Raw genomic sequence first — 25,767 nt, 5'->3', positions numbered from 1 at the left:
TGGAATTAATAGTGGAAGGAGATTATTCCAGATGATATTATTGGGTCAGAACAATCACTCTAACTTTTTTATTAATTGACATAAAAGAAAATGTGCTTACTAATTTTGTAGGACAGAGTCAAGAATATAAGAACCTGTTTGAAATAATGTTGTATTAGGGAACTCTTTTTTGAAGGACACCAGAGATCAACAGAGAAATAAGTTACTGTGATGTTTGCTGAAAGGGAACTATGTAAATGCCATTCAGAGGAAAAAAATAGCAACTACCTCACTATATTTAGGTGAAAAACATTAATCAGAGAGAGGAGAGGCAGAGCCAAAAGACACTAATTTGAATGAAAGTGGTAGGTATTAATTTTGATTTATGATATACAACCACTTTTGAAATGTGGCCACACTTTACATTTTTTACATGCTGACCTCAAGACTATATTTAGAAGCTACTCCTGCTGCTGAGCAGGACTCAAGGTGGTATATAAGGAACTGCTAGGAGTAATTGTACTTCATACCCATTAATAATCAAAATACTTCTATTTGGAGATTTATTCATCACCACCTTACTTCAGTTTTTGGTGTGTGCAATTTCAGTGAAGCTTCACACTTCAATTCTTTTGAAATAATTTGAAAACCACCAGTGCAGGTGCTTTGTCCCAGTTGTGTAGCAGTGCAAATCCTGGAATAACATGGCAGTGAACTGAGCTTGTGGTGCTAAAGGCAAGGAAAGGAAAGGAACCACAACTTTCATCAACAGAACAAAGACCTCCCAGTCACAACAAATTTGAAATGTTGCTCCTAGTTACTAGAAAAGTATTTGTTATATTATACAGGGCAGGTTTGTTTGCTAAACTCTGTCAGCTGGGGAAAAACATTGTATGGGAATTTGCTTGATTTAGCAAGGTAAGTTACTTGCACTGTTACACTTTGCTGCAGAAGAGAAGATTTCTTTGCTCATAAAATGCTCATTGCTGTGAGATTTTGCTTTATCAAGCATCAACTTCAATATGAGTGTGAGGAGTGGGAAAGATACAAATAAAATAGACTGGTGTTTTAAAATATTTTCTTCAATTTACTATTCTTATATTTTCAAACTGCCATGAGCAAAATCAAGGCTGAATAAGAGGCCAATGTACCTCAAAGCTTGTTTGCTAACATTGATTTGTGTACTGTGAAATCCAGTTTAACAAAAAATAAGACTACAAAAAAGTTAAATGCTTTATCAGACTCCTGCTATCACCACACAGAGGTTATACTCATTCAGCTGTGTATGTCCTTTGAACAAGGTAAAGGATGCACTGGGGCAGCAAAGTTCTGGAAAAAAAATCCCCCAGCAGATTCAGAGTTATTCCCTGAATACAGGTAAGTGGAACTGGTTTTTATTCTTTATTTTATGAAGAACAGATCATTATTTGTTGCCTAAAAAGATATTTTTGGAAGTATCCATTGCTGATACAGTTAACTTGTTGGAAGAGGCCAATAAATGTAGAAACAGCCTGTTTCAAAAGCGTAGAGTTGAGCTGAATTGTATTTATGGGAGCAAACCACTGAGAGCCCATTGGTATTTTACAGAGCTTTGATTTGATAGGTTATTGATTTTGGCTTCGGGGGATATAGCCCCTGTTGAGAAAGTATCAAACTCACACTGAGTAAAATTGTCAAAAGCCTTAAAACCAGTAGTGAGGGACTGGCTAGTTCTCACTGCAGCGTTTCAAATGGAGTGGGGAAGATATGCCTTATTGCCTTCAGACCTCTGGAAGCAGTTATATGTATTAAATACTGGAATAACTTGATATTTTAAAAGCTTATACATTCATCCAAGTAAAATGGGTTTAGAAGACTGCTGGGAGTTCCATTATTTTATGACTAAATCGATACCCAGATTTATGCCTTTTGGACACAGAAACTTGAATTTAATTGAGAAAATGGATCTAATGAGGATAGACATTTTTTACACAGGTGCCCTTGTTTAAAAACACACATGCACACAGTTCTGTAACACATGAAAAATGAAAAAAGAGCAACTTAGTTTTAAGAGTTGAATAGACCCACCAAAGAGAGTGACACACCCTGAATATTAGAAAATAGGCAAAGGCAAAGAAACAAAGGTACTTCTGAACTCCTGAGAATCCAAAGGACTTTTTCTTTTTTGATCCTTGAGTCAAAATTAATTAGTTAACGCAGAAAAGCAGATTATTTGCCAACATACCAGAGAAATTAATGGCCAAATGGCAATAACCTGGCCATCAAAATCAGCACTACTCCTGACTCAAGTGCAGTGTCAATATTTCCTAGTTGCCCGTTCTCTGGCAAATGTGTGATATTTATGGCACACTTTTCCTAATACAAGCTATTATCTGTAGTGATGAAAATCAGAAGGAAACTATATTCAATATATTTAGCTAAATTCTGCTCCCTGTATGGAATCAATTTAAAAGAAAAAAGCCCCAGACAAGTATGTATGCGTGTGCTTAATTTTATTCCCGTCTCCAAGACCAACTTTAGACCACATGCTTTGCCAAATCGAAATCAAAATGCAGAGTAACCCCATTGACTTCAGTGAAATAACTTGTGATTCAGTTCCATATATTTGTCTCAGTATGTGTTTCATTGGCTATAATAGGCAGAAACTATTTATGACACAAATTTCCTGGACTTTTACAGGCACAATTAGCACTCTGAAGGACAGAAGAAAACTAGTAGGAAAAGCTAACAAGTAAAGAAACAGAGATGGAGAACTCATTAACATTTCATTTCTTCTATAGATGTACTCACACACACACACACACACAAAAATGGCTCTCCACTGGGAATGTACACATCCTGAGAATCTAAATTACACACTGAGAATAGGTTTATGTTGCAATGTACTGCAAGAAATTTTCAAGTTTATAGTTGGCAAGAAATTAGCATTTACTATATAGAGAGACAACATGATGGAGTATATTTTGCTCTTTATGCTAAACTTCCATTGATTGCCATGGGAATATTCTGTGTGTGGAAAGGCAGTAGGAGCTGTGCCTTTAACAGTAAACAACAATGATAGTCAGAGATGTTTCTGTCTGCAGTGAAATGAAGTGCTAATAAAAAAAATCTGTGTTCTTATTGTTTAAAATCCACAGTCGATAGGTTTTTATTTTCCCTACTGACTTGAACAGTAAACTTCTATAAACAAAATGTGACGTACCTACCTTATTACATGTAATTTAAATGAGTACTTGGAAAAAAAACCAAAAGATACCTTCAGTGAAAAGATTCAAGGATGGGACTTGGAAAGTATCAACTGGCTCTACTTTTCCTATGTAATTTCAGGTATGGTCCTTGAGTTCTCTGTTCCCTGCAGAAATATCGTGGAGCCGTGTTCACATGGCTTACTTGGGACAATGAGGACAAGTTTTGATGGGGCTTGGCATGGTGCCCATTGGGGCTGCTGTGGTTGTGGGTCCCATGCATTGGTGACCTGGACCCAAACCAGGTTTGACCCATAAAAACACCCCCCAGAAGATCAGGATTGGTGCCTCCTCCTTCCCCTGAACAACCCTACATACCAATCCATGCCTATTTTCCTTCCAACCAGCTGGGAATCTTAATGGCCAGTAATGGGATTGATGCTTAGGCTTCAAGGGTGATGCAGCCATGGCACAGGGTGTGACCTCCACCCACCCAGCTCAGCAGACCTGACATCACTTTATTTGGCAGCCAAACTTGTCCTTGAAGTTACTGGAAGGGTTTGGGTGCAGGTACAAGCCTGCACATAACACACAGAGCACAGGCTGCAGCAGATGATGATGGGGAGAGGAGCCAGTGTGACTCAGCGGCGCTCGGGATCGCGCCTGGGGATGGGCTCCATGGTCCAGGCTGCTCTGAACATCCACAAATGTGCAGCTGCAGATATTTCTGTAAATAGCTCCCAATAAAACTAAATTTCCAGAGTGAATAACTGCAGGCTGTGCACTTTGTATCTGTTGCTGCTCACTGCACTGATAGAAATTGCCTGGCAAGTCCCTCTTGTTTTATTCCAGCGAGCAGGTTTCTGTTTGAGTTAATGGCATGACTGTCATGTACACTGAGCTGGATTTGGGCAGCGTTTTGCCCCAAGTGATTTTATAGGCAAGTTGCATCCCATGATGTCCTGCACAATGATATAGCTTTGTCCCGTGACTCCTGTGAAAGACTGTTGCTAACTAATTCTTCAAGTGTAGTGTGCTCAGGAGGAATTAGCTGCTTTTTAAAAATAGATTATTTCCTGTCACATCCCAGTATTTTTTACTGAGTGTTTTTCACACTAGTTTTCTGGTTTTCTGTGTCTTGCTGGTACTGACATTTCTGAAGATTTTTTTTTTCTTTTTAATAAACAACATACCATTAGGAAGAGAAAAAAAAACAACCCTGGAAGCAAATCTGTAAGGATAGAGCCAAGGAGCTGTGGAGTACTGGTAGTATGAATGTTTTTCTGCATTGATGCAGGTTTTAATGGATCTCATTTTCCTGAATTTTCTGCATGAATCTGGAACATCTGTGGAGAGAACTGACTGTAATGACTATTAAAATCTTCAAAGTTGGTTGCACCTGTATGATGTGCTGCAAGGACCAACTCAGCATCTCCGTGTCAGAGACAATTCTGGGGCAGAGCAGCATCTCCCAATGAAGGCCAACTTCTATGCAGGGGATAAAGGACCAGCCCAAATTCTAAACTCCTGCTGTAACATCACCTTAGCAAACCCACTCACAGGGATAATGGGATGTAAACCATATATTGGAAGACAAAGGATACACTTTTGCCTGTTAGTGGGATACTCAGAATAACTCTGATAGTCCCATCCTTTCTCCCCTACGAAGAACACCCAAATGAGGGCTATTCATCTTGCCTCTCCTCAGAGAAGGAAGAGGCTTTCAGCTTCATGATTAAATCTATCTAAAATGCTTGAAAAAGAGTCTGCACTTTCATGTTAGAGTAATTTGCATTAGGTTTTTGCCAAGAATTTTTTTTAAGGCATGTTTTTTTGCTTTATTCTGTACATGAATAGCGTCCAGGTAAAATATTTTTAATTCATTTCAGGCTGGATTAGTTATTGGAAAAAAAGAGATATTTTTTTTCCTTGTTGTTACTTGATTTAATTAGTGCTCTGTTTTTAAAGTAGCAAGCAAAGCTTTGCCAAGTCTGGCTCTCTGACTCATGCTAACAGGGTTTTATAGCCCCACCTGCACCTAAAGAAGGAAAAAAGCCTCAAACCTTTATTTTTAACTCCACATCCATACCTTGTCCGTTCCATTAAAACACACAAATGCCAATGCTGGTCTGTGGGGGGTTGAATTGGAGCCCCCAAAACCCACGGCATGTGGGGTCTGTGGGAGATGGGGCAGCCAAGAAAGCTCCTTGATGTGCTGTGTCTGCTATGGACAATGTGTAAGAGAGCTTGAGGGAGAGAGAGCTTTAATTTTGCATTATTAATTTTGTATTTTCTTCTTCTCTTAGAGTTACTTGCACCCTCCAGCAGATGAGCACTGTCAGGATGGAACTGGGGCTGCCTGCAGTGGGTGACACACAGTCTGAATTACTTACCCAACACCCAGGTGAGGTCTGTGAAAGAGAAAAGATGCACCTGAAATTACCTTTTTTCTCTTTTATCTTTTCCCTTTCCCAACCCAGATGCACCCTTGCACTCCTGGACCACGTGCAGATGCTGATGGAGGCTGTGGGAGTGAGGATGCAGTCCACTTCCCACCTCACTGACCCTCAGGCAGCTCTCCTTCAATTCACCAGAAAACTGGGTTTGAACCTTTATTCCCATTGGAAAAATGTATTTAACATTGCTGAGGTTTTTTGCAGGAGGGGCCATTGTGGTGTATATCTTCAGTTTGAAAAGTTTTGGGGTAAAAAAAAGGTTTTTTAAAATATGGAACCTATCTACGTTTTGACTTTTAAATTTTTCATTTTTCTTTGAAACTGTCATTGCTTTCCTCTTTAGGTTAAAAATAGTAAGAAATCTGTAAGGCAAAAAACTGAAGAAAAGGTTTCAAAATGATCAAAACTAGTGATTTGTTTAACTATGCTTTTTTCCAAGCAGAGAAATTTTTTTTTTACAGTCCCTTCTTTCTTCATCCTGAACAGAGGCAAAAAAACCCACCAAGAGGTCAAAACTCCTGACAAGGTGGGAGAACCCCATCTTCCCAGGCTCTTCATGGAACAACCCTCCCGTGAAGGTCTCAGGGTCTTGTCCTGCCGAGAGTCTCAAACCTCTGTGCTGGAGGACAGGGGATGTAGAAGTATGCTCCTGAAAGTGGATGATTCCTTCCTTCTGCATCTCTCAGGGCCAGAATAAGCTGGCACAGGGTTTGCTTGTCCACTCACCCACCACTTTGCCTCACCCTCTTGGCCTGTGACAGCCCCAATCCTGCTCTTCCCAACGCCGCTGGCAACCCCTCTACTGGCTTTGGCAGGAATGGGCCTTTTGCTGTTGATTTTTTTTTTCCCTGTCAATCAGTTACTTTGACATCTAAATGTCAAATGACACCACATGGCATTTTTTTTTCCTTCCTCTTTTTTTTTTTTTTGGTGCTTGTAATTTAATTGCAAGTGCAAAATGGTGGGATCGGCGCGAAGGGTTTCGAGAGAATGTATCATTAGCAAATTCAATTAGCTGGCACTTGTGTTTGCTGGCATGGAGGGCTCTGATGGTGCCAGGGAGGCTGCTGTCACGCAGAGGGGGCCATGGCAGAGAGGCAGCATTCCCAGGATTCCTGGCTCACCTTTTCTCCCCACCCTCCGGGAGCAGGAGAGACATCCCTCCTAAACAGCTCAGGATAAGAGGCTGTATAGTCAAATTCTCCCTCTGCAATGATAATAATACAAGAGCCTCTCCTGCTTCCAGGAATTGTCTTACTGTACCAGCAAATCAGCATTTCTTCAATTGTAACATCATTCCTGGAAATAGTGTTACATGACATGCCCTCACTGCCTGTCTCACTGTGAATGAGAATACAGCAAAGCTCATGTTTTCCATTGTTGAAATACGAGCATAAATCTTTCACTAATGCACTGCTGTCTTTTATTATAACAGTCACTGCAGCAGAAAAAGGTACGTCAAATCTCTCCTTGTTGGTACAGTCAGTTGTTGGCATTGCCCTGACATGTTGTTTCTTTCCTTAAAATGGTTTTGTAAAGGGACTAAAATGAGTTGCTCAGCCTCTGGCAGCACCTTTGCATGTTTTGACAAATCTGAGGCTTCAATGTTGTACGTAAGAAAGTTCAAAACAGTGGGGAAACAGAGTTGTAGTGATAGGTTTTGACAAAAGTCAGCCCCATGTCAGAAGTGATGGTTCTGGATCTCGTTATCGGGGCAGATTCTGTACTCGTGCCTGCACAAAGCAAGGGAGGTGATGTGAAGGATGAGGGCAGGCACTTGGGAAGGGATAACCCGTGGGATGGCTGAGACCATCTGTCCTGTGCCTTCAGGGTGTCCATCCTCTGCTTCACCTGTGGATGTGAAGGACCAAGTCCACCCTGGCAGTTGTTAGCAGGAACCCTCACTTCAGCTTGAGGATGACACCTTGCAGGAGCTAAGGCACAGCTGCCTAACTCAAAATCAGCTGCCCTTTGCAAAGAACAGATTTGGGCTGACCTGTGAGGGTCTGATGTCCCCTGCAGAAGACTGCAAAGCATTTGTCCTAAGTGGGAGGAAGCAGAAAGCATTTGGCAAAGCTCCTTGGCATTTTTTAGCTTTTTTCCCTGCTCTGCACAAGATATTTTCCAGCCTCTGTGAGTCCATAGAGAGGCTGGTTTTTGGCATGGGGTGTGCTGGAGGCTGTAGGCTGTGCTGGAGCCTTGGGAGTGCAGCTGGTCTTTAAAACCAGCTTTATAGGAAGGAGATTCTTTGGTCCCGCTGGAAGGAGGTACAGTCTTGTGACACTTAGTGGAAATAGAGCAGGTTTAGTTTGGTCAAATGGAGAGTATTTCCAAGGAAACATAAGGCTTTTTGGAGTGTCCCAAAGCTAAGGCAAGTCCAAAACTTTTCAGTCCAATTGTCTTGCTTTCCCAGGCTAATTTTATGAGGAGGCCCTAAAATGTGAATGAGGAGTGATCTTGTTCAGCCTGAAAAATAAAATTAACACCAGTATGAAAAGGGCTAAAGCCCAGAGAACTGCAAGTGTCTTATTTTTTTTAATGGAAGGATACAAAGGCTCAGCTCAAGATGTAGCTGAGGGGCATTTGGAATAAAGTATTTTATACTTGTCTATGGATCCAAGCCCTTTTTTGGTGCAAGGAAGGAGAATAGTGATGCTCTTTCTCTTCCTTCCCTTGTAGGACTTTCTACTCCATCCTAGGTCATTTTCCCTCAAACCTGCCATTTATAGCTCTTTTATGTAAGAAACTCCATCCCTCACAAGTCAGCCTGTCCTTCTTTTTCTTTCCATTTTGTGCTTGGCACCATTACAGTTCTCAGACAAAGTTCAACCAAAAGCTGTATCCCACTAGCCAGGAACAAGCCTGGACTGTACCACCTCCCTCCTCGTGACTGCTGGTAATATTTCTCTTCCTTGCCAGCAACTTTGGAGTTCATCTTGTGTCTCTGCACTTTTTGTTTGTGCCTTATATGCATTTTGATCCCCTCTCTCAATATTTCCCACACCAGCCCCACACGCTCTGGCTGTAGGCATTCCTGGTACGTCACCTCTGGGCTTCCAGAGGGATTGTTAAAGAGCAGTGATGACAAAACCTGGCTAACCTGGGTTGTGATGGATGGTAGCAGTGGCTGCCAGCAGCAGCTGCTGTAGGTAAACCAGAGCCCTGATATTTATACCATTTAAGTTGCCTCACTCCCCTGAGTGAATCTCCACAGAGTTGCTTTTCTAGGTGTGACTGTTTAGGGTACAGTCCTCCCTGTAAGTTAGATACTCTGCCATAAAACAGACTTCAGCAACTTCATTCAACTTCTATATATAAAGTTTCCCTCAAACCTTTTTCAAACTAAGTCCTGTCTCCTCCCTAGGAAGCATCTGCTCCCCATTGCCAAACTCTTCTGCGTTCCTGTCCCTTTGGTCGTGTTTTCTTTGAATCCTTTAAAAAATGTGCATTTTGGCTGTGCGGTCATGCCAAGGAGTGTGAGAGTTTGCACATTTCAAGCAGGGATTGGCCCGTCTCGAATTGGTGCATCCAGAGAACCTGTCACAAGTTCCTTGAAGCACTTCTGCCTTCTGTTGCGCTGGCACGGAGCTGACGGGCGCTCATTTTGCATGTCTCGGCTCTGCGCTTGGCTGGGGAGGATATTTGCAAGGCTGGATATTTCTGGTTCTACTCCACGGAAGCCTTAAATGGAGTATTTGCTGTGCCCTGCCTTATGAAAAGGAGCCTCATAATAAAACTTTGGAGGCTCCTGTTCAAAACCCTGATGTCAGACCTGCCTGGGTGGTGGTATGTCTCTCTCCTGTTTGCTGAAGGAGTTCCTGAATTTTTTGGCTGTTGCCACACTCCCTGAGCTCCCCTGCAGTTCTCCTTGCTTTGCCTTACCAAAGGCTTTCACAGGGTTTATTAATATAATTTCTTCATATACTGCTCAAGCCCTTTTTCCCCTCATGGATTCAAAGATTTGGAAGTGGCTTGCAAGGCCGTTTGGACTATTTGCCATTGTGCACTGATGCTGTTCCCTACACCTTGAACCACCCCATAGGGCCCACAGCTGAAAGTGTTCATGGTCTGAAACCCTAGAGCAAGTCCTTTTCCATGAAATGATGTCTTTGGAACCTTAAAAGCTACATTTCTGTTCATCCCCTTGGGACTTTTCCATCAGGGGCAGAGGAGAAGCTGTGCTGACTGATTAGCAAACACCAGCAGCTGTAGATCACTATCGTGCAGCGTGAGCCACATCCCTTGAGGTTACCAAACTAGCAGAGATAGCATAAGGATGCAGGTCTATCACCTGTCTCATCTGTCAGTGGTGACTTAATTATCTGGCACCTGGAATCCTCTTACTTACAGGAGTAAGAGGGAGGAATGACTGATTTAAAACCTCCTCTCTCCAAGTAGATGCCAATCTTATGTTGCCAGGTAGTTTTGCTGGTGCCTTCTGACCTTAAGAGAGATGGATTTAAGTTAAATATCAGGCGTTTGGATCTTGGCAAAGTTCAGATTGCCAAAATGAAGAAATACAAATAGCTAGAAAGGCGATGCTGCGCCTTCCCTGGATGGCTGAACAAGTGCCATTAGCGCTTGAGTATATTCCCAACTAGATATAAAAGGAATCGAGAGTGTTAAGGAAAAACAGAGTAAAGTGAATGCCTCTTACAGCTGTCGCAATAGGAAAGTTGCAACATTTGCTTGTAGGAAAAGATGCAGAAGCACACAGAGTACCTGTTAGTGCGAGCGGAGCCAGACTTGGGCAGGATTTCAAGTGTTACAGACACAATCCTGAAGGCTATATGCAGAGCAGCATGACTTTTCCATGATGCTGGTTAAGAAGACGTGCCATTGCAAAATTTTTTTTTTTTTCAGGCTGCTTAAGTTTTCTTGGGCCTTTATAGAGCAGATGTAGCTTAGGAGTGTTGAGTGTGCTGGGGGACTGAACCGAGGGAACGGCATCCTTGGCTGTGTTATAAACACGGCTTGTCCCTTGGCCTCCCTTGCTGCAGATCAGATTTCTAGCTGGAGAAATAAAGTTCTCAGAGGGAAAAAATCTGTCCTTGGTCCCTTTGTTCTGTTTTCCTGTGGCAGACTGTACAGTCCTGTAGTACTCCCTCTTTTGTCTTTAATATTAGGAGCTCTCTATGTCATACTTCCCGTGCCTACAAAACACTGGTTGTGATGGGGACATTGCACTTAAGGGGGTTTTATTCCGTCAGAGATACTGGAGTTTGAGTTAAAATACTGATTCAGATAGGTTTTAGGAAATGGAAAAACTCATGTAGAAGGACTGGCAAAGAAAATTCTTTCTGGAAAAAAATGAAAGGTTTCAGTTCTAGTTCTCGCTTTATATTTTAATGAAATGGAACAGAGGTTTGACCTGCATCTCCAGGACTTCTCAGGATCTCAGGCAAGTCCCTGGTCAATCCTCTTTCTCTGGACTGCCAAAGCCCTCCAGGGAAATGAGCAGTTGCCAACGCTACCTTGTCCATGACGCTGCAAGATTTACTTTAGCAAGTGATCCCTCTGCCATGAACAACTGTTTCACTGGAAAATTTCTCCTCAGCCTTAGATGGGATAATTATATAGCTTCTAAGGGTATTAGCAAATAATGTTGATTCTGGCTTTGTCTTAAGAAGGTTTGTACCACAATTAATCTTTGCCTACTCTCCATCCTTTCTTGTTTCTTGGAACACAGAGACATTGCTATAAATATATCTGAGAGTCTAAATGTGGATTTCTATGCACACGTATAGACCCAAGTGCACAAATGGACATTTTATCATATCATATCATGCTGTGTCATAGTATTAAATATAATATTGTCTGTCTGTAATGAGAAGACATATTTTTCTGTCCTGATTAGTCAAAGTGAAGTGTCAAAGGTTAATTTCTTTCTGTCTGAAATTTGTATGAAGCAAGTTAGTTCTGACTTTACTGTGCCACGATAAACTTCGCATAGTATATCTTGTATAAAGGTAAAATACATTTTCAATGACTTAAACCTTTGTGGATCAGTGCTATGCTAAGGGCAATTTGATTTAACATCCCTGGAAGCTCCAAAGGCATTTTAAAGGACTCACTCTTTTGTTCCAACTTTAGCACTCAGAGAGACTGAGACATTTTTGGAATAGGTTTTGATGGACTTATATGAAAATTTATATGACTAAGAATTGGATTTGTTCCTCTGGAATATTATGGATTATTTTTATGTTGGAATTACATAAGTGTGCAGAGCTGCATGCAGTTGGCTTAATGTAGCTAAAAATACATATTCTGAGTTCCATTTGGAAAGGTAGCTGGATTTTTCCAGCTTCCCCTCTCAGCAATGACTTTATAGTGTGTACAGGTTATATATTACAGGAAAAATTGAAATGCAGAGTAAAATCAAGGGGTTTAAATGGATTAATATTTGATTATATCTTTGAGAAGATGAATACTGATGTGCATCCTTCTCCACTCCTGATTTTGAACTATGGTGAAATCCCTAACAAATGAAACTTCTACCAGAGAGACCATCTGGATGTAAACAAGGACAGGAGTGGGCAGTGAGTGAGGAAACAGAAATCTCCAGGAGCTGGGGCAAAGGCTCATTCTGCTTTCATCCCATGGGTCATTTTCCTCTGGAGAAATCACAAAAATTACCCTGACAGGAGAAAACTGTTCCTCGGAACAATCACAGATGACAATGTAGGAACAATTGCTATCAGTTACATTACCCAAAGCTACCTCACCTCTTTCTGCTTCTTAATCTTTTACCTCTCTGATTCTCTCTCTCTCTATATATATATATACATGCAGTAGACCTAGTTAGACATGGTACTATCCAAAAAATGCTTCTTGGAGAAAGATTTTTCCAGCTATATTTTTGATGAAAAGTCTCATGAAGTGGAGGCCGAGCTCTCCCGTTCCAAAAGATAACAGATTAGAAAACCTGATCCTTTTATTTTAAACAATTGACTGTCCCATTTAACACCAACCTTTGGTACACTTTGTTTCACCCTCTCTGTAATGTGTCTTACGTTACAACACCCCAAAGGTTTTTAGGAGGTGGAATTATGGTTCTGTGGGCAGCTTTGCTGTTTCAGTAAAGAGTTTGTGATGACTGCATCAAGTGATACAGCACATTGACTCTCTGAGGGGATGAATGATGCAAATACACTGCAATAGAGATGAACAAAGGGTGTTGTTCTAAATTATCTGCACATCTGTGACTTACCTAGAACAAGTACAGTATAAAATTGAGGAGCTGACAGGATGCTTCCATCAGGTTTTTAAATGCTGTTAATATGGAATGTGTCTTACAGCATAAAACCAAAATTCTACTTTTGTTTTGCTTCTTCTGTATGTTTTCTAAAACGGACATGTCAGTTTGGCTGTACAGTCTTATCATATTTAGGTTTGATTTAAATCCTGTCTTTTCTCAGCTGTGCTTGCTAATGGAATCATTCATGCTTTTTATACATTTGATCTAATAATATTTTCTTCACTGCTCTCTGGCATTATTTTTTGCTTTGTAGAAATCATGGCAAAGCTGGCAATATAAATTGAGTCTGCATTTTAATGATATTGATAGTGATTTTCTTGAGTATTTGTATAAAGCAGGGGTTTTTTCCCCTCTTTGTACTGTGGTCACTTCTATATACTGTGGTATGAGCATGTGGATGACTGTTTGATTTGTAAGATTCTCTAATAAGGCTTTTCCTATATTACTTTGTCACTTAAACTGCTTTTCTCAGGAAGGCCATCAAACAAATATCCATGAGATAACTTCATTTTTCTCTTTTCTTTTTTTGAGCAAGATTGTCAAGTAACTTGTGAACTGGTCTGTTGGAAGTCCCTGTCCCATACAAGGGGAACAATGGCTTACCACTGGAAAGCACTGGGAGATGGTAAGTCAGTGACTTGCAGCATTTTCTGATTTGCAGATTTCTCAGACTTCAAATGAGGTTTCTTTTAGTGACAACATATTTTTTCTGGATACACTCAGAAAGAGGACAAATTATGTACTGTGACAATGACCATCTCTGCTCCATTTTATATTTGCACAATCTTCATGACGACTTTAACGATTGTGGCATCAGTGTGAGCCTTAGAGTGAATTTTGTCCTTATTTATACAGAGGATCCAAGATGCCAACTGCTACCTCAGGAGAGTGAAGTCCTTTACAGAGGCAACAGATGCAGTTCAGCATTGCTCTTTCTGTTGTGCTTCAACTCTGACCACAGAAGAGTGAGCTCTTGGGACAGAAAGTGCTCTGTTTACGCTCAGACCTTGGCATTTTTCCTGAGGGAACCAATTATAATGGTGTTTTTTGTGATATGGGCACACACCCATTATGAACTGGCTTGCACTCACCAACACGTTTTGCACAGGCCATGGAACATCCATCAGATGGCAATGATTCCCATTTGTGTGCAATATTAAGGAAATCTAGATCATTACCAGCAGAATAAAGAATTCCATAGAATTGTTCCATTGTGCAATTATATGAACTATGCTAAGACAAAGTGCAGTTTCTCAATAATTCCCTCCTTTTTTTTTTTTAAGCCACGGGAATGATAGGTTATTAATCATGATTAATACTCAGTTACAGTGAATTATAGTGGAGCAGTGCCTGGAAATCCCAGTCTGCTTGGTAAACTCATTTTCTTGCATAATAGAAAACTTACCTTGCATTTAAGAGAATCCAAATAGATGAAGATGAAAGCAATGGAATCACCCATTTCATGTAATTAAAAGAGAAATTTAATAGATACATACATTCTTAGTCCAACATTATTGAACTTTTTTTGATACTGTACAAGCACAGTAGGAGAAATACAATTGCAAACATTTTGATTGTTCTTGTACTTTGCTTTCTTCCTGAGAACCAAAGTCTTCTAGAGCTCAGCTGTAGCAGTCATCCTGAATCCCTAAGCAGCACTGGAGTTAAGGCAGAGTTGTGCATTGTCTTGACATTTGGAAGATGTTGATTGTTCTAGCTGATGATTACTTGAGAGAGTATGGATCATTAAAATGCTTTAGGAAGCAGAGGAAAGTTAAATGAGGTAATATAATATGCTCCAGCCCTATATTTGGGGGTGTACCTAGAATAATTTTTTTCAGCCCCTCATTTAGTGTGCATGAAGGGTAAGGCACCAGAACGAAATTATAGAAGGGCTCATGGCCAGTCAGAGAATTTAATTTCCTTAGGGATAACTCATCTTTAATCTTTTGGAAGCACCCTGAGGCCTTTCCCGTATTTAGCAAACGTCAATTTCCCTAAAGTTTACATCCCAATCTGTGTTGTGTTCTGAGAACACAGGGAAAGGAGGTGAAAAGACATGTTCCCCTCAAGGGTGAGACTGCTGGGTCATTTCCAAGAGGAGATCCTTAGAGAGCATCCCATGGGCCCCTCCTGTAGAAGGTAGCAATACAGCTCTTCGTTATTATCTCTGTCTCTCTCTTCCCCCAGCCAATCTGTCGGCGCATTCCTGGTGCTGAGGAGGGAGAGGCGTCGTGTCGGAGCGATGTTCCCGTTTGCAAAATGGTAACTTCTATTTGTTGTTCTGAGGAGCTGGTTTCACACACTGACATCTCCTGGGAGCACAGCTGAGTCCAACATGTTCCGAACAGCCATCCACCCAAACGCCTCCTACTCAGGCGCTCAGACCTTCCTTCCCAGTAAACAGAAAATACAGAGAGAGCCTTGAATTGTTCCAAATGTTTCTGTTTCACTGGAATGTCTACCCATGTTCAAATCTGATAAATGGGTATTTTTCTGCCCTAGGAATTCGGCTTAGTGTGGGAATAGGATGGCTGTTCAGAGAGGAAACCCAGTTTCTGGAATAGTTAATGGAAATGTCGGACTGACTTTCTCTGGTGTCAATATATTAAAATGTTCCTATATGTCATGAAAACACAATGTTGCAACTGACAATTTTATGACAGAAAAGAAAGTCATCATAAGCTGCTGCTTCTGCTGCATTGTATGAAATAACACATTTTTCAAGGTTTCATTGTTCATACAGAAGGTCTCTAAAAATCTACTTCCTACAGCAGGAAACTGAGCAATGTGCCATTGTACATTTTAGGCAAGGAAATATTGCTGCATTATTTAAAATACCACCATTCACTACAACAGCAGCCCTCAATATATCCCACAGTGTGGTTCCATTCATATTGTTGGGACATCCTGTCTACCCATCCTGTCTATGACCCCTGTAATTCTGTCTTTGACCTTACCCATGCCCTATAGTAGACATGACTTCAGTATCCCAACCTATGGGTTACAACATGATAAAAAAAGATCTTTTGAAGAATAATTCCTAGGAAAAGAGGTGAAAAAAACTCCGCATTTGTGCCAGTAGTCCTTAATTCAGCTCCACAGCTGAATGGAGACCTCAGTTGCTAAGGGTGATGCCTGTGTGGTCAATGCTTATTGCCTTGAAGGCTCAAAACTGAAACAAGACATCCTGGCTTGCAAGACAAGCTCTCCATCTCTAGGTCCCACACTGATAATATTTTGGGGTATGCCACCACCTGTTTTCCTGTCTTGGGTTCCTTCCAGCCATTGCACATAAAATCTCCCCTTTTGGGCAGCTGCCTCAAGAGCAAGGACTGCCAACGGGTGTCTCTATTGGTGCTTCTCTAAGAAATGGTATGTGGGCCAAATTTTCCCCTTTTCTTAATCTTAAGTGCCTTGGGTTGATGTTTTTATTCATACACACCCACATGCCACTTTGCCAAGGATAACCTGTGATAGAAAGGATAGAATGATCCAAGGCTCTGTGGCCTGATACGTTGCACTGAGAGTTTAGTTATGAGGCTCAGTACTGGAAAATTTAACATCAAAAATCTATGGGAGAATGGAAACTGGGCCATTGAAACTCAACATTGCCCAGCCCAGAGTGGGTGTCCCAAACCAGCGCCTCCTAAATGGCAGTGGGCAGTTCTTTGGGGTTTGGATCCAGACCCAGCCAGCAGGTAATTCACATGAATTTTTTTTCCCATTAAATATTTGTCTCTCAGGATTACTCTGATTAATAAACAAGAGGCTTCAATGATTTCAGCCATGCTCAGCATCCCAGCATCTTGCTCAGGATCTTTCCTTGGGATTCTCCAGGCACTTCTGCACTGGGATCAGTGGGGTTTTGGGGAGAAATTTTAGTGCCTGTGCAAAGCAAACACTGGTTTCTGGTGGTAGTCTATAAATATCTAATATGAGCAAGCAACTCTATGTTTTCCTCTGTGCTTAACACCTGTGTTCTGCACCCTCAGGCAGCTGAATTTATGTGCTTTTGTTGTCATACGTGTAATGTGCAATATGTATTTCCTTTTTATTAATCAGACCTGCCATCAGAAAAGAGATAGAGGGAGTTTGAAAGCACAGCCAGGATAGATACTGTCATTTTGTAATCCTTTGTGCACAGGTGGAGATGTCTGTTTGCACTAAAATAGGTGGTAATATTCTGCTGCTTGCAGAAATCTCACAAATGAAAATAAAGCAAAGGAGTTTACTGGCTATCCACAGTGTAATTCTCCTCTGGAAGCATGCAGTCAATTCCCATTTAGGCTAATTACACTTAAGGAGCCCTTTCCTATAACTAATGAACAATAGGCATAACCTGTTATTACATAACCATAGGCACACACATTAATACACTGTCGAATGGCACTACCCTGTGAAAATGCTTCCTCCACAAAATTCACTGGAGATTTTAGCAACATTTGCTGTAATTACCACTAGCATGGCTTCTAATTCATTTAATTTTCTTTTCTATCTAAACTGTGCATATAAGTGTGTTCTAAGAGATTGAATAAATAAATTTTTGATTACAAAATGATGCTATATCATAAATTATTTATAATAACCAACAATGTGTAGTACATATTTAGGTATGAATCCATTAGGAAGATGAAGTAATATATATATCAGTCCTAAAATAATGTCCTAATTTGTCCTGTGTTTATGAATGGGGAAACCTGTGATTAAAGGAACTACAGGTTTATAAAAGCCTTGGATTGACAGTGGGTAAAGCATGTGGCACACTTGGCACTTAGGAATTCTGTTGTCATCTATGGCAAAGGAGAAGACCCTTTTTTGTCCTTTATTGGTTTCAGCAGCTTGTGAAATCACACAACCAGGATGGTACAGATATACAGACCTCCAGGGAGGGAGCAGCAAGATGCTCACAGTCCTCATTGGCAAAATCTCTGGTTATTATTAATATCTTAAAAAAAAGAAAAAAATCTCCTTTGTAATCTGTCAGTTCACTTTCAGGTAGTTTTGAGGAATTTTGTCAATTGTTTTCCTCTTAGCGATAGCAGACCTCAGAAATTTCCATGGCAAGTTCCAGGCATTCCCCAGTCTCATGGCAGGACTCTAAAAGGCTGCAATCAATGTCACAGTCACAGTTGCAGTCGTTGTTGCCGTGGTCTTCGTCAGAGGTCTGGTAATATCTATTGGATGGACAACAGGTATCTGTCAGCCAATGTTCACAGGTATCAGGCAGCATTACAAGAAAGTCCCAAAATTGGCAGAACAAGCAGGCCAGGATAAGAGTTGCACATTCATCTAAGAGAGAGGAAAAGCAGGGAGACATGAGAACAAGGGCATGCTGGATTACCCAGGTTTAGGCTTGTGCAGCTACACAGAAATGAGATGCAAAAGAGCACACAGGGTGGGCTAAAAATACATTGATGATAACTACTTCCATAGAGACAAATGAAAAGTTTATTTTCTATGATATTTGTGTCTGGAAAAACAACAGCTGCATGAAAATAATTTGAATGGAAACATTCTACGGCAGTGAAGTTCAGAGGAATAAGCACTTTGAACCAAATTTATGATTGGACTTGATGATCTTAAAGGTCATTTTCAACCTAAATGATTCCATGATTCTATACTCTTAAAGTGTTTGAGCTGTAAGCTTCAGGCATCAGGGATGCTCTGAGGGGGGTTTGCAGCCTTTCAGGAGTTTGGAAATGCTGCTGCTTGGTGATGCCACATGTTCTACCTGACCAACTGTCCTGGTTTCAGCTGGGATAGAGTTAATTTTAGCTGGTACAGTGCTATGTTTTGGATTTAGGATGAGAAAAATGTTGATATAGCACACTGATTTTTTAGATGTTGCTAAGCAGAGTTTATACCAAGTCAAGGACTTTCCAGCTTTGCATGTCCAGGCAGCAAGGAGGCTGGAGAGGCACAAGAAGCTGGGAGGGGACACAGCTGGGACAGCTGACCCCAACCGGCCAGAGGGATGTTCCAGTCTATATGGCATCATGCTCAGTATATAAATTAGGGAGAAAATGATCAGGAGATGCTGCTCAGGAACTGACTGGACATCAGTCGGCGAGTGGTGAGCAACTGCCATGTGTATCACTTGCTTTGTATATTCTAATTCTTTTTTCATTATTATTTTTCTTCCTTTTCTGTTCCATTAAACTATATAATGAGCTCTCTCACTTGTACCATTCTGATTCCCCCATTCTACAGCAGGGCCGTGAATGAGCCTCTGCGTGGGGCTGAGTTGCAGCCTGGGACAAAACCACCACACCAGCTCATGTGACACTGGAGTTTATTTTCATGTTCACAAGAATTTGCACTAAAAATGCTTAATGACTAGCCAAGGACAGGGAGGTAGAGCAGGTCTGGAGAAGAACATTCACAGAGGGCAGCGTGATCATCAAGTCTCAGCCCAGAGTCCTCCTACCTCCCCACCAAAATGGGGTTCTCACCTTTTCATTCACAAATGTCAATTTTTCGAAGGAGGAGAAAGTTTGGAAAATAGGTCATCTAGGTTGTGTGTCTGTAACCAGCGAATATTCCTGAAAACTTGGTCACTATGAGTCAAAGCTTCGTGTTTTGTTTGTTCCCTTCAAAAATCAATGAATTGACTCCCCACTGCTCAGCCTCCAGCATCTGGGGAGGCTGCTCGGGTGCAGCAGGTGTGAGATTCCGACTGTGTGAATCCAGTTGGAGCGCAAAGACCCAGACCTTTCCTTTTTTTTTTTTTTTTCTTTCCCCCCCCCCCCCTTCTTGTTTTTGGAAGGGAAAAATGCCTTCAACAATATGAATGTCTTTTCATTGGTTCTTTCGGGAAAGCATATGGTTAGAACCACATTTCTTGCCCTGGGATGACTAACTGTGAACTCATTCAACTGCATTGGTTCTGTTGTGGCATTTTCTCTCTCACGTAACATTAAGTTCACTGCCAGGAAGTTTCCGGAATTATGCTCTTTTTTTTTTTTTTTTTTTAAAAAAAAAGCTTTCTTGCTGAAAAACAAAATTTAAAAAAATCTAGCTTCTTTATTTAAAAAAAAAGCAGTTAAGGTAGGTAGCAAGAATAAATAGCATATGATTGAACTTCTTTCTAAGTGTCATATCATCACCAATGTTATCAATTCTAATACTTATTTAAATATGTCAAGATCTATTTATGTTCAGACAAGCACAACTAACTTCTAAGTCAGTTCTGTCGAATAAGAATGACTAGATTTCGGTGATACTTGGTAAATTCATGCTTATGTTTTTTTTCAAACTAAATGAACTGAAATAATTATAAAATTGAAACATTTAATAAGATGACACCGCTGCATTTAATTGTACGAAATTTACACTGTAGGAAATGTAATGATTTTATTCAGCAGTCCTTGGTGTAATTAAGACTATTCTTTTTAGTTCTTTATGTTTATGAAATTTCCTATACATAGATGTGAGAGACAGAATTCAAAATTATGTATTAATTAAGGATTTTAAAAATTTTTTTTCCCTCTCCAAAGATCTGTTTTCTAATAACAGGTTTTTTCCCTTGAATGTGTTAACCATAAAGGTACTTATGTAATCTGGAGAGAATAGATATGATTCTGAGGGCTTCATCCAGGAAAGAGAGCACAAAAAAAGCACAAAATTTTAATAATAAAGTAATGTTTCAGCACAGACTCTGTGATGTGCAGTAAAGATGCTTTTAAATTCCCATCAGAGCACACACCATGAACTGTGATAATGGATGTAACACATTTCGAAAAATCTGCATGTGTGAGGCTTTTTGGTCCTGTTTTAAGTGGGGTAATGTATATAAATAATAGATATTAGCAATTAAACATCCATTCCTATGCATTCATTTATATATTTGAAAATAAATTAGCCACAAACTGCATAAAAGAAGATGCAATCTCCTGTTTTCCCCTCTGTTTTCCCTGCTGTTTGCCAAACAGCGTTACCGCGTTTATCTCAGTGAGAACAATGACCTCAGCTCTCATTCTCTACATTAGTAGATTAATTAGCACAAAAGAAGAATTTCTAATAATTTTTCTAGCATGCCTCATCTCTAATTTTTTCTACTCTTGTTTGGTGGCATCTGCTTATAGAGATGATGCTCTGAACAGCCGTGGTCCAACGCTCACTGAGGCCACACTGGCCACACTTAGTGACACTCATGTGGATCTGCTCCTCCCTGAGTGCACAGAACAATATAATCATCAATTTCCTCACCTATTCCTCTGCTTTCAGGGGTTCTCCATGCACCAGAAAACAGGATTGGGCCTCATGTATGTAGAATAAACAGTAAGTTGTCAGAGTAGAGTGAGCTGAGTATGCAGTGACAACCACAAATCTGGCTTCCTTTGGTTTTCTTGGCTTCCATCCAGCCCTTAACATTATTAATTGAGCACAGATTGGGGTTTTTTTGTTGTTAATTTCTTTCACTTTTAGCTTTCTTAAGGAGTATGAAATCTGTTATTTGCATCACATGGTACACACCTGTGTGCCAGTAATGGTTGAGATAGTCAGCAAACTCAGAAAATAGGGAGTGTCTGGACTAGAGGACAAGTCCTCTAAATAAAATAAATCCTTCAGATCCTTCGTTAAAATTAAGTACATTCTAATAGATGTATCAGATACATCAGCGATAAAATAGAGATGTCAATGATTCCTGGAGAGCATGGCATTTTATTGTGCTGATATATATTTAGACATTCTTAATTTAGGAATTGTTAAATGATATACAGGATATAACACACTAATCCATTATTGCAAAGGGTACACATAAGAAACTTCTAAAATACTTCACAGAGCCTTTTTTCACATCCACTGGAGTAATCAGGAATAGCATTTATTTGATACTGACACTGGTACCTCTGTGCAAACACTCATTACTGAAGTACAAATACTTTATGGCACAATAAGCTCTACACTCCTCTTGTATGACTTTAATATCACTGACAATTTAAGATCATCTTCTAGAGAATCTCATCTACCACACAAATGTCTGCAGGGCAAGTTAACATTGCTTTTGGCAATGTTCTTGAACCTCCTGTTCAACATGTGATTTCAAGTTGGATACACACAGTTCTTTTGCAATGGGCATTATTTAGAAATCAAATGTGATCTGTTTTATAAAACGTACCGTCACTGTCCCTCTGATGTACTGATGCGTCATCTTCAATGTAAGTGAATTCTCTGCATTTCTCCAGGGAAGCAATGGATGATCTGCTCGCATCTGACAATTTCTTCTCATTTTTGGTGCCCTTTGATGAAGCGTCTGTGATGCTGAATTCTGCGACAGAACTCATAACAATGCCTTTCATAGGCTTTTCATCTGTGTGTTTTTCATTTGTAAGCTGGTTGTCTGGTGGGATTAGGAAAAAAAAAATAGACTGTGATACCAAGATAGAGATCTGAAAGAATAACATATGCAGAATTTCCAAGCCTACAGTTGTTTACTTCCAAGGCCTAACCCTTCTTACCTAATGATTTCAGTCTCTTTACAGAGGTCTATTCATAGTATGGCATTTGTGAACTTGCCTTCTAAGGTTTTGTCTTAAACCCAGTGGACTTAGAGGCTAAGTAATAATTTACTTCCACTGGGTGAGATCAGGTTTTGAGAGAGAAAAGAACTATTGCCTCAGTTATCACCTATTTTGAGTATCCTATCATAACTTCAATTTGTGGTATAAAAGAATGTAAAACAATTAACTTGTTATTTTTCAACAGTAACTCTCTTTCCCTAAATTTACAGCCAACAATGTACACATAGGGGGTACCTTGATGCAGATGTGCCAGCTCACCATGGCTCATAATCTTGTAGCAAAGAAAGCCAGATGGTCTCTGTTTAACATCCAGATTCCTTATTTCATAACTTCATCCCCACTTGTGGTGTTGGCCTGGAAGTCAGCTAGGAGATGGGATACTTCACATGCTGTCAGCGTGCCAGAGAGGCAGCTCAAAAACCAGAGGGAGAGCTTAATTTTAAGCCCCAACTAGGGGAAAGGTTAAGAAGAGTTCTGAGTTCAATTTATTCTTGAAGAACTTCTCAGGCACAGATAAACATGGGCTGATATATAGTTTCACTCACTCTCTGAAGTGATCAAGAGGCCAAGAAACACAGTCATTCTCTCTATGGCGGGGATGATAAAACCTCATCAGTTCTTATCTACAGCTGATTAACTCCTGCACCTCACATCAAGCACAGCGTCACTTTTTATCTTACTTAAATCTTGTGATATGCTTGCTCTTGAGCTACATACAGAAAATCAATCTTTACAAACAACTCAGTTTTGCAAATACTACTTTCTGAGAGGAACAGTAAGTGCTCTAAAGTGGTTAGTTTGCACTTGACTGCAAGGACCCCGAAGAGAGACCCTGCATATCTCTTGTTTTTTAGGTACCTTTGACCTCTGACATATACTGAAGAAAAGCCAAGGAAAGGCTGGTAGAGAGTGAAACCTTGATGAGACTGCAGTTGTTCCACCAGTATCCTTGCAGCCAAGAGGAGGAAATGTGGATGGAATGGATGAATTACAAGGTAAGTGAAAAACCACTGGGTCCATAAGGCTTGAAGTGGGGACAAAAAAGGATTCGAGGTCTAAGTGGTGCCTGGAGCAAGTCCAGAGAAGGCCACTGAAGATGTGAAGGGTCTGGAAGAACTTCTGTATGAGCAGAGGCTGAGGGAGCTGGGCTTTCTTATCCTGGAGGAGAGAAGGCAAAGAACGGCGCTGGATGCTGTGTTCTACTTCATAGCCAGGGTAATGGAGAAGCCAGAACTCAGCTCCTCCCAGCAGTGCAGAAGGACAAGAGGCCACTGTCACAAGCTGCAGCAAGGGCAATTAGGATTGCACAGGGAACAAATTCCTCATCATGGGAGGTGTAAAGCACCAGAGCAGTCCCCGGAAAAGATAGGGAAATGTGTAGAGCTCAGCTGGGCATGGGCCCCAGCAACCTGCTCTTACTGCAGTTAACACTGGTTTGTGGCACAAGCAGATGAGCTGACTTCTAGAAGCCCCTTCTGAGCTCGTTCTTCTGGGATTTCTATGATTCTATTTATGCATAGAATGAGTGAGCAATTCATTTAAATTTCTGCTCACTGTCTCATTGTAAATTTCATGCCATTTTAGGCCATTTTTACATGGTGAAATATGTAGAAAGGTAAAGGTTAGTAGAGTAAGACCTTGTGAGAGGATATGCAGAAATACTAAGCTATCATTTTAATTTTCATTTTACATTTAAATCACTGCTTTAAAATTGTGTGTTGGCAGATGTATTGGCTTGATTTTGAACTTGTAATAATGACGTCTACTATGAAGAAAATGTGGAATTACCCTGTCCTGGAGAGCTTACAGGTTGGCCCTAGACAGGGAGAGAACGATGGGGTGGAGAGAAATAGAGGAAAAGAGACAGTAAGACAGCAGTGGCACAGAGAGAAGTCTCAGAAACCTATAACTGTCAGGTTTTATGAGTGTTATGATGAAGAAAAGCCACAGGCAAGACTTGGGAAGGGCAGGAGAGATGGTGGCTCCACTGGGTGTGACCCAGCAGTGCAAAGCACAGCATTTCTTCCCTGCAGGCTGTGCCCTTGGTTGTAGGAAACCAGCATGTCAGACTGTGCATATCTGGTTTTGCCCATCTGTGGTGATTTGTTGATGGTTTTCCCACCAAAGTAAGTAAAAGCTCTGTTTTTTCCTTCTCTGTCTTCTTGGCCAGCCTCTTCAGTCCAAAATGTGAAAACTCATGCATTTTGGATGTACTTACATGTGCAGTAATCACTATTTTCCAGTGTTTATAAATCAGTGACACACCACAAGTTTTCCTGCACTTTCATTCAATAACAAACCACCTCCAGGAAAAGTTGTGCTAATTGAAACAGCAGAGCTCTAGAGGAAGCAATGTCCTGCTTTTGCATTGGATTTATTGGATAATAGTTGATTTGTGAGTCCAAAAGACACATGCCCCACCTGCTATTCAGGTGCCAATCTTACACATGGATCCTGTTTGTCCAGACTGAGAGCTGCACACAAGCTGAGCCGCTGAGCACACATGGATCAGATCCAAAGGCGTAGGCAAGAATGACTATAATTTTCCACTTTCATAATTGGCCCAAAAATCCAAACTAGATATGTTTTACTTCACAATATATCTGTTGACTTCCCCAGTTCTGCAACAACACAATGGCCCATGGAATGCATTTAAGGATTCAACAAGCGAGATAGAAAAAAAATCAGACAGAAGTAATCAGAAAATGCCAGACTAACATTTACTGTATCCACCGACTTCTACTATTCATACTTCGAGTCAATTTTTATTCTTGAAGTGCTGTTGAAGAGAAATCAAAACCAGAAATAGAAAGGCATAGACATAACCTGAATTTTTCAATACAGCACCATCAAACAAAAGGATAACAAAAGCTGTCACTCAAGGACTCTTCTGTTTGTTAAAGCATACCACATCTTGGAAAATACAGTACATTTTAGTGTCAGACTCTTAGTTTGAAAAGCTCCCTTTCAGTAATGTTATACTTGTCTTGTACAGCTAGATCAAGTCTTCATGCAATCACCGTAACAAGCAACTTGCTATGACAAGTGAGATCCTTGCTTCCAGAAAACACTGCGGGAGAGGCTAAAGCACTGTACAATTATAGGTCTCCATTTCATTTGTATGCAATTACCTTCAGTTCAGCTGTGGGTCCATCTACATTATGTCTTTTATCAATTTAATGTTTGCACAAAGTGTCTGAAGAAATAAAGATTATGCTAGACCAGCATAAAAAAAAAAGGTGGTTAGCACTTTTTTTTCCCCCCTTATTATAGTTTGTTGCTGGATGGAACAGTAGTAGATTGAGAGTTTGGAACAAGTAAGTGCAGCAAAATAAACTTTAAAAATATGAACAACTGATATT

At 40.5% G+C, this 25,767-nt stretch overlaps 1 protein-coding gene and 1 long non-coding RNA gene across 2 annotated transcripts in view; one reads left to right on the top strand and one right to left on the bottom strand.

Annotated features, from left to right (window-relative positions):
- Positions 1-17,540: 17,540 nt before the first annotated feature.
- The window catches only part of MDFIC2 (MyoD family inhibitor domain containing 2), a 43,336-nt gene continuing 35,109 nt past the window's right edge, over positions 17,541-25,767 (bottom strand). The window contains exons 4-5 of the mRNA XM_032699202.1: positions 22,003-22,224; positions 17,541-18,170 (exon numbers count right to left, since the gene is read on the bottom strand). Coding sequence (XP_032555093.1) covers positions 17,911-18,170; positions 22,003-22,224 — 482 coding nt within the window. The 3' untranslated portion in view covers positions 17,541-17,910. The remainder of the gene's footprint in view (positions 18,171-22,002; positions 22,225-25,767) is intronic.
- LOC116792328 lies at positions 18,813-24,262 on the top strand. Its single transcript, XR_004359075.1, has 3 exons — positions 18,813-18,954; positions 23,260-23,400; positions 24,131-24,262. It is a non-coding gene; the product is annotated as an uncharacterized LOC116792328 (long non-coding RNA).

Source organism: Chiroxiphia lanceolata, chromosome 11 (genome assembly GCF_009829145.1).
Source record: "Chiroxiphia lanceolata isolate bChiLan1 chromosome 11, bChiLan1.pri, whole genome shotgun sequence".
NCBI classification, from domain to species: domain Eukaryota; kingdom Metazoa; phylum Chordata; class Aves; order Passeriformes; family Pipridae; genus Chiroxiphia; species Chiroxiphia lanceolata.
This window is presented reverse-complemented; position numbering and strand designations above follow the sequence as displayed.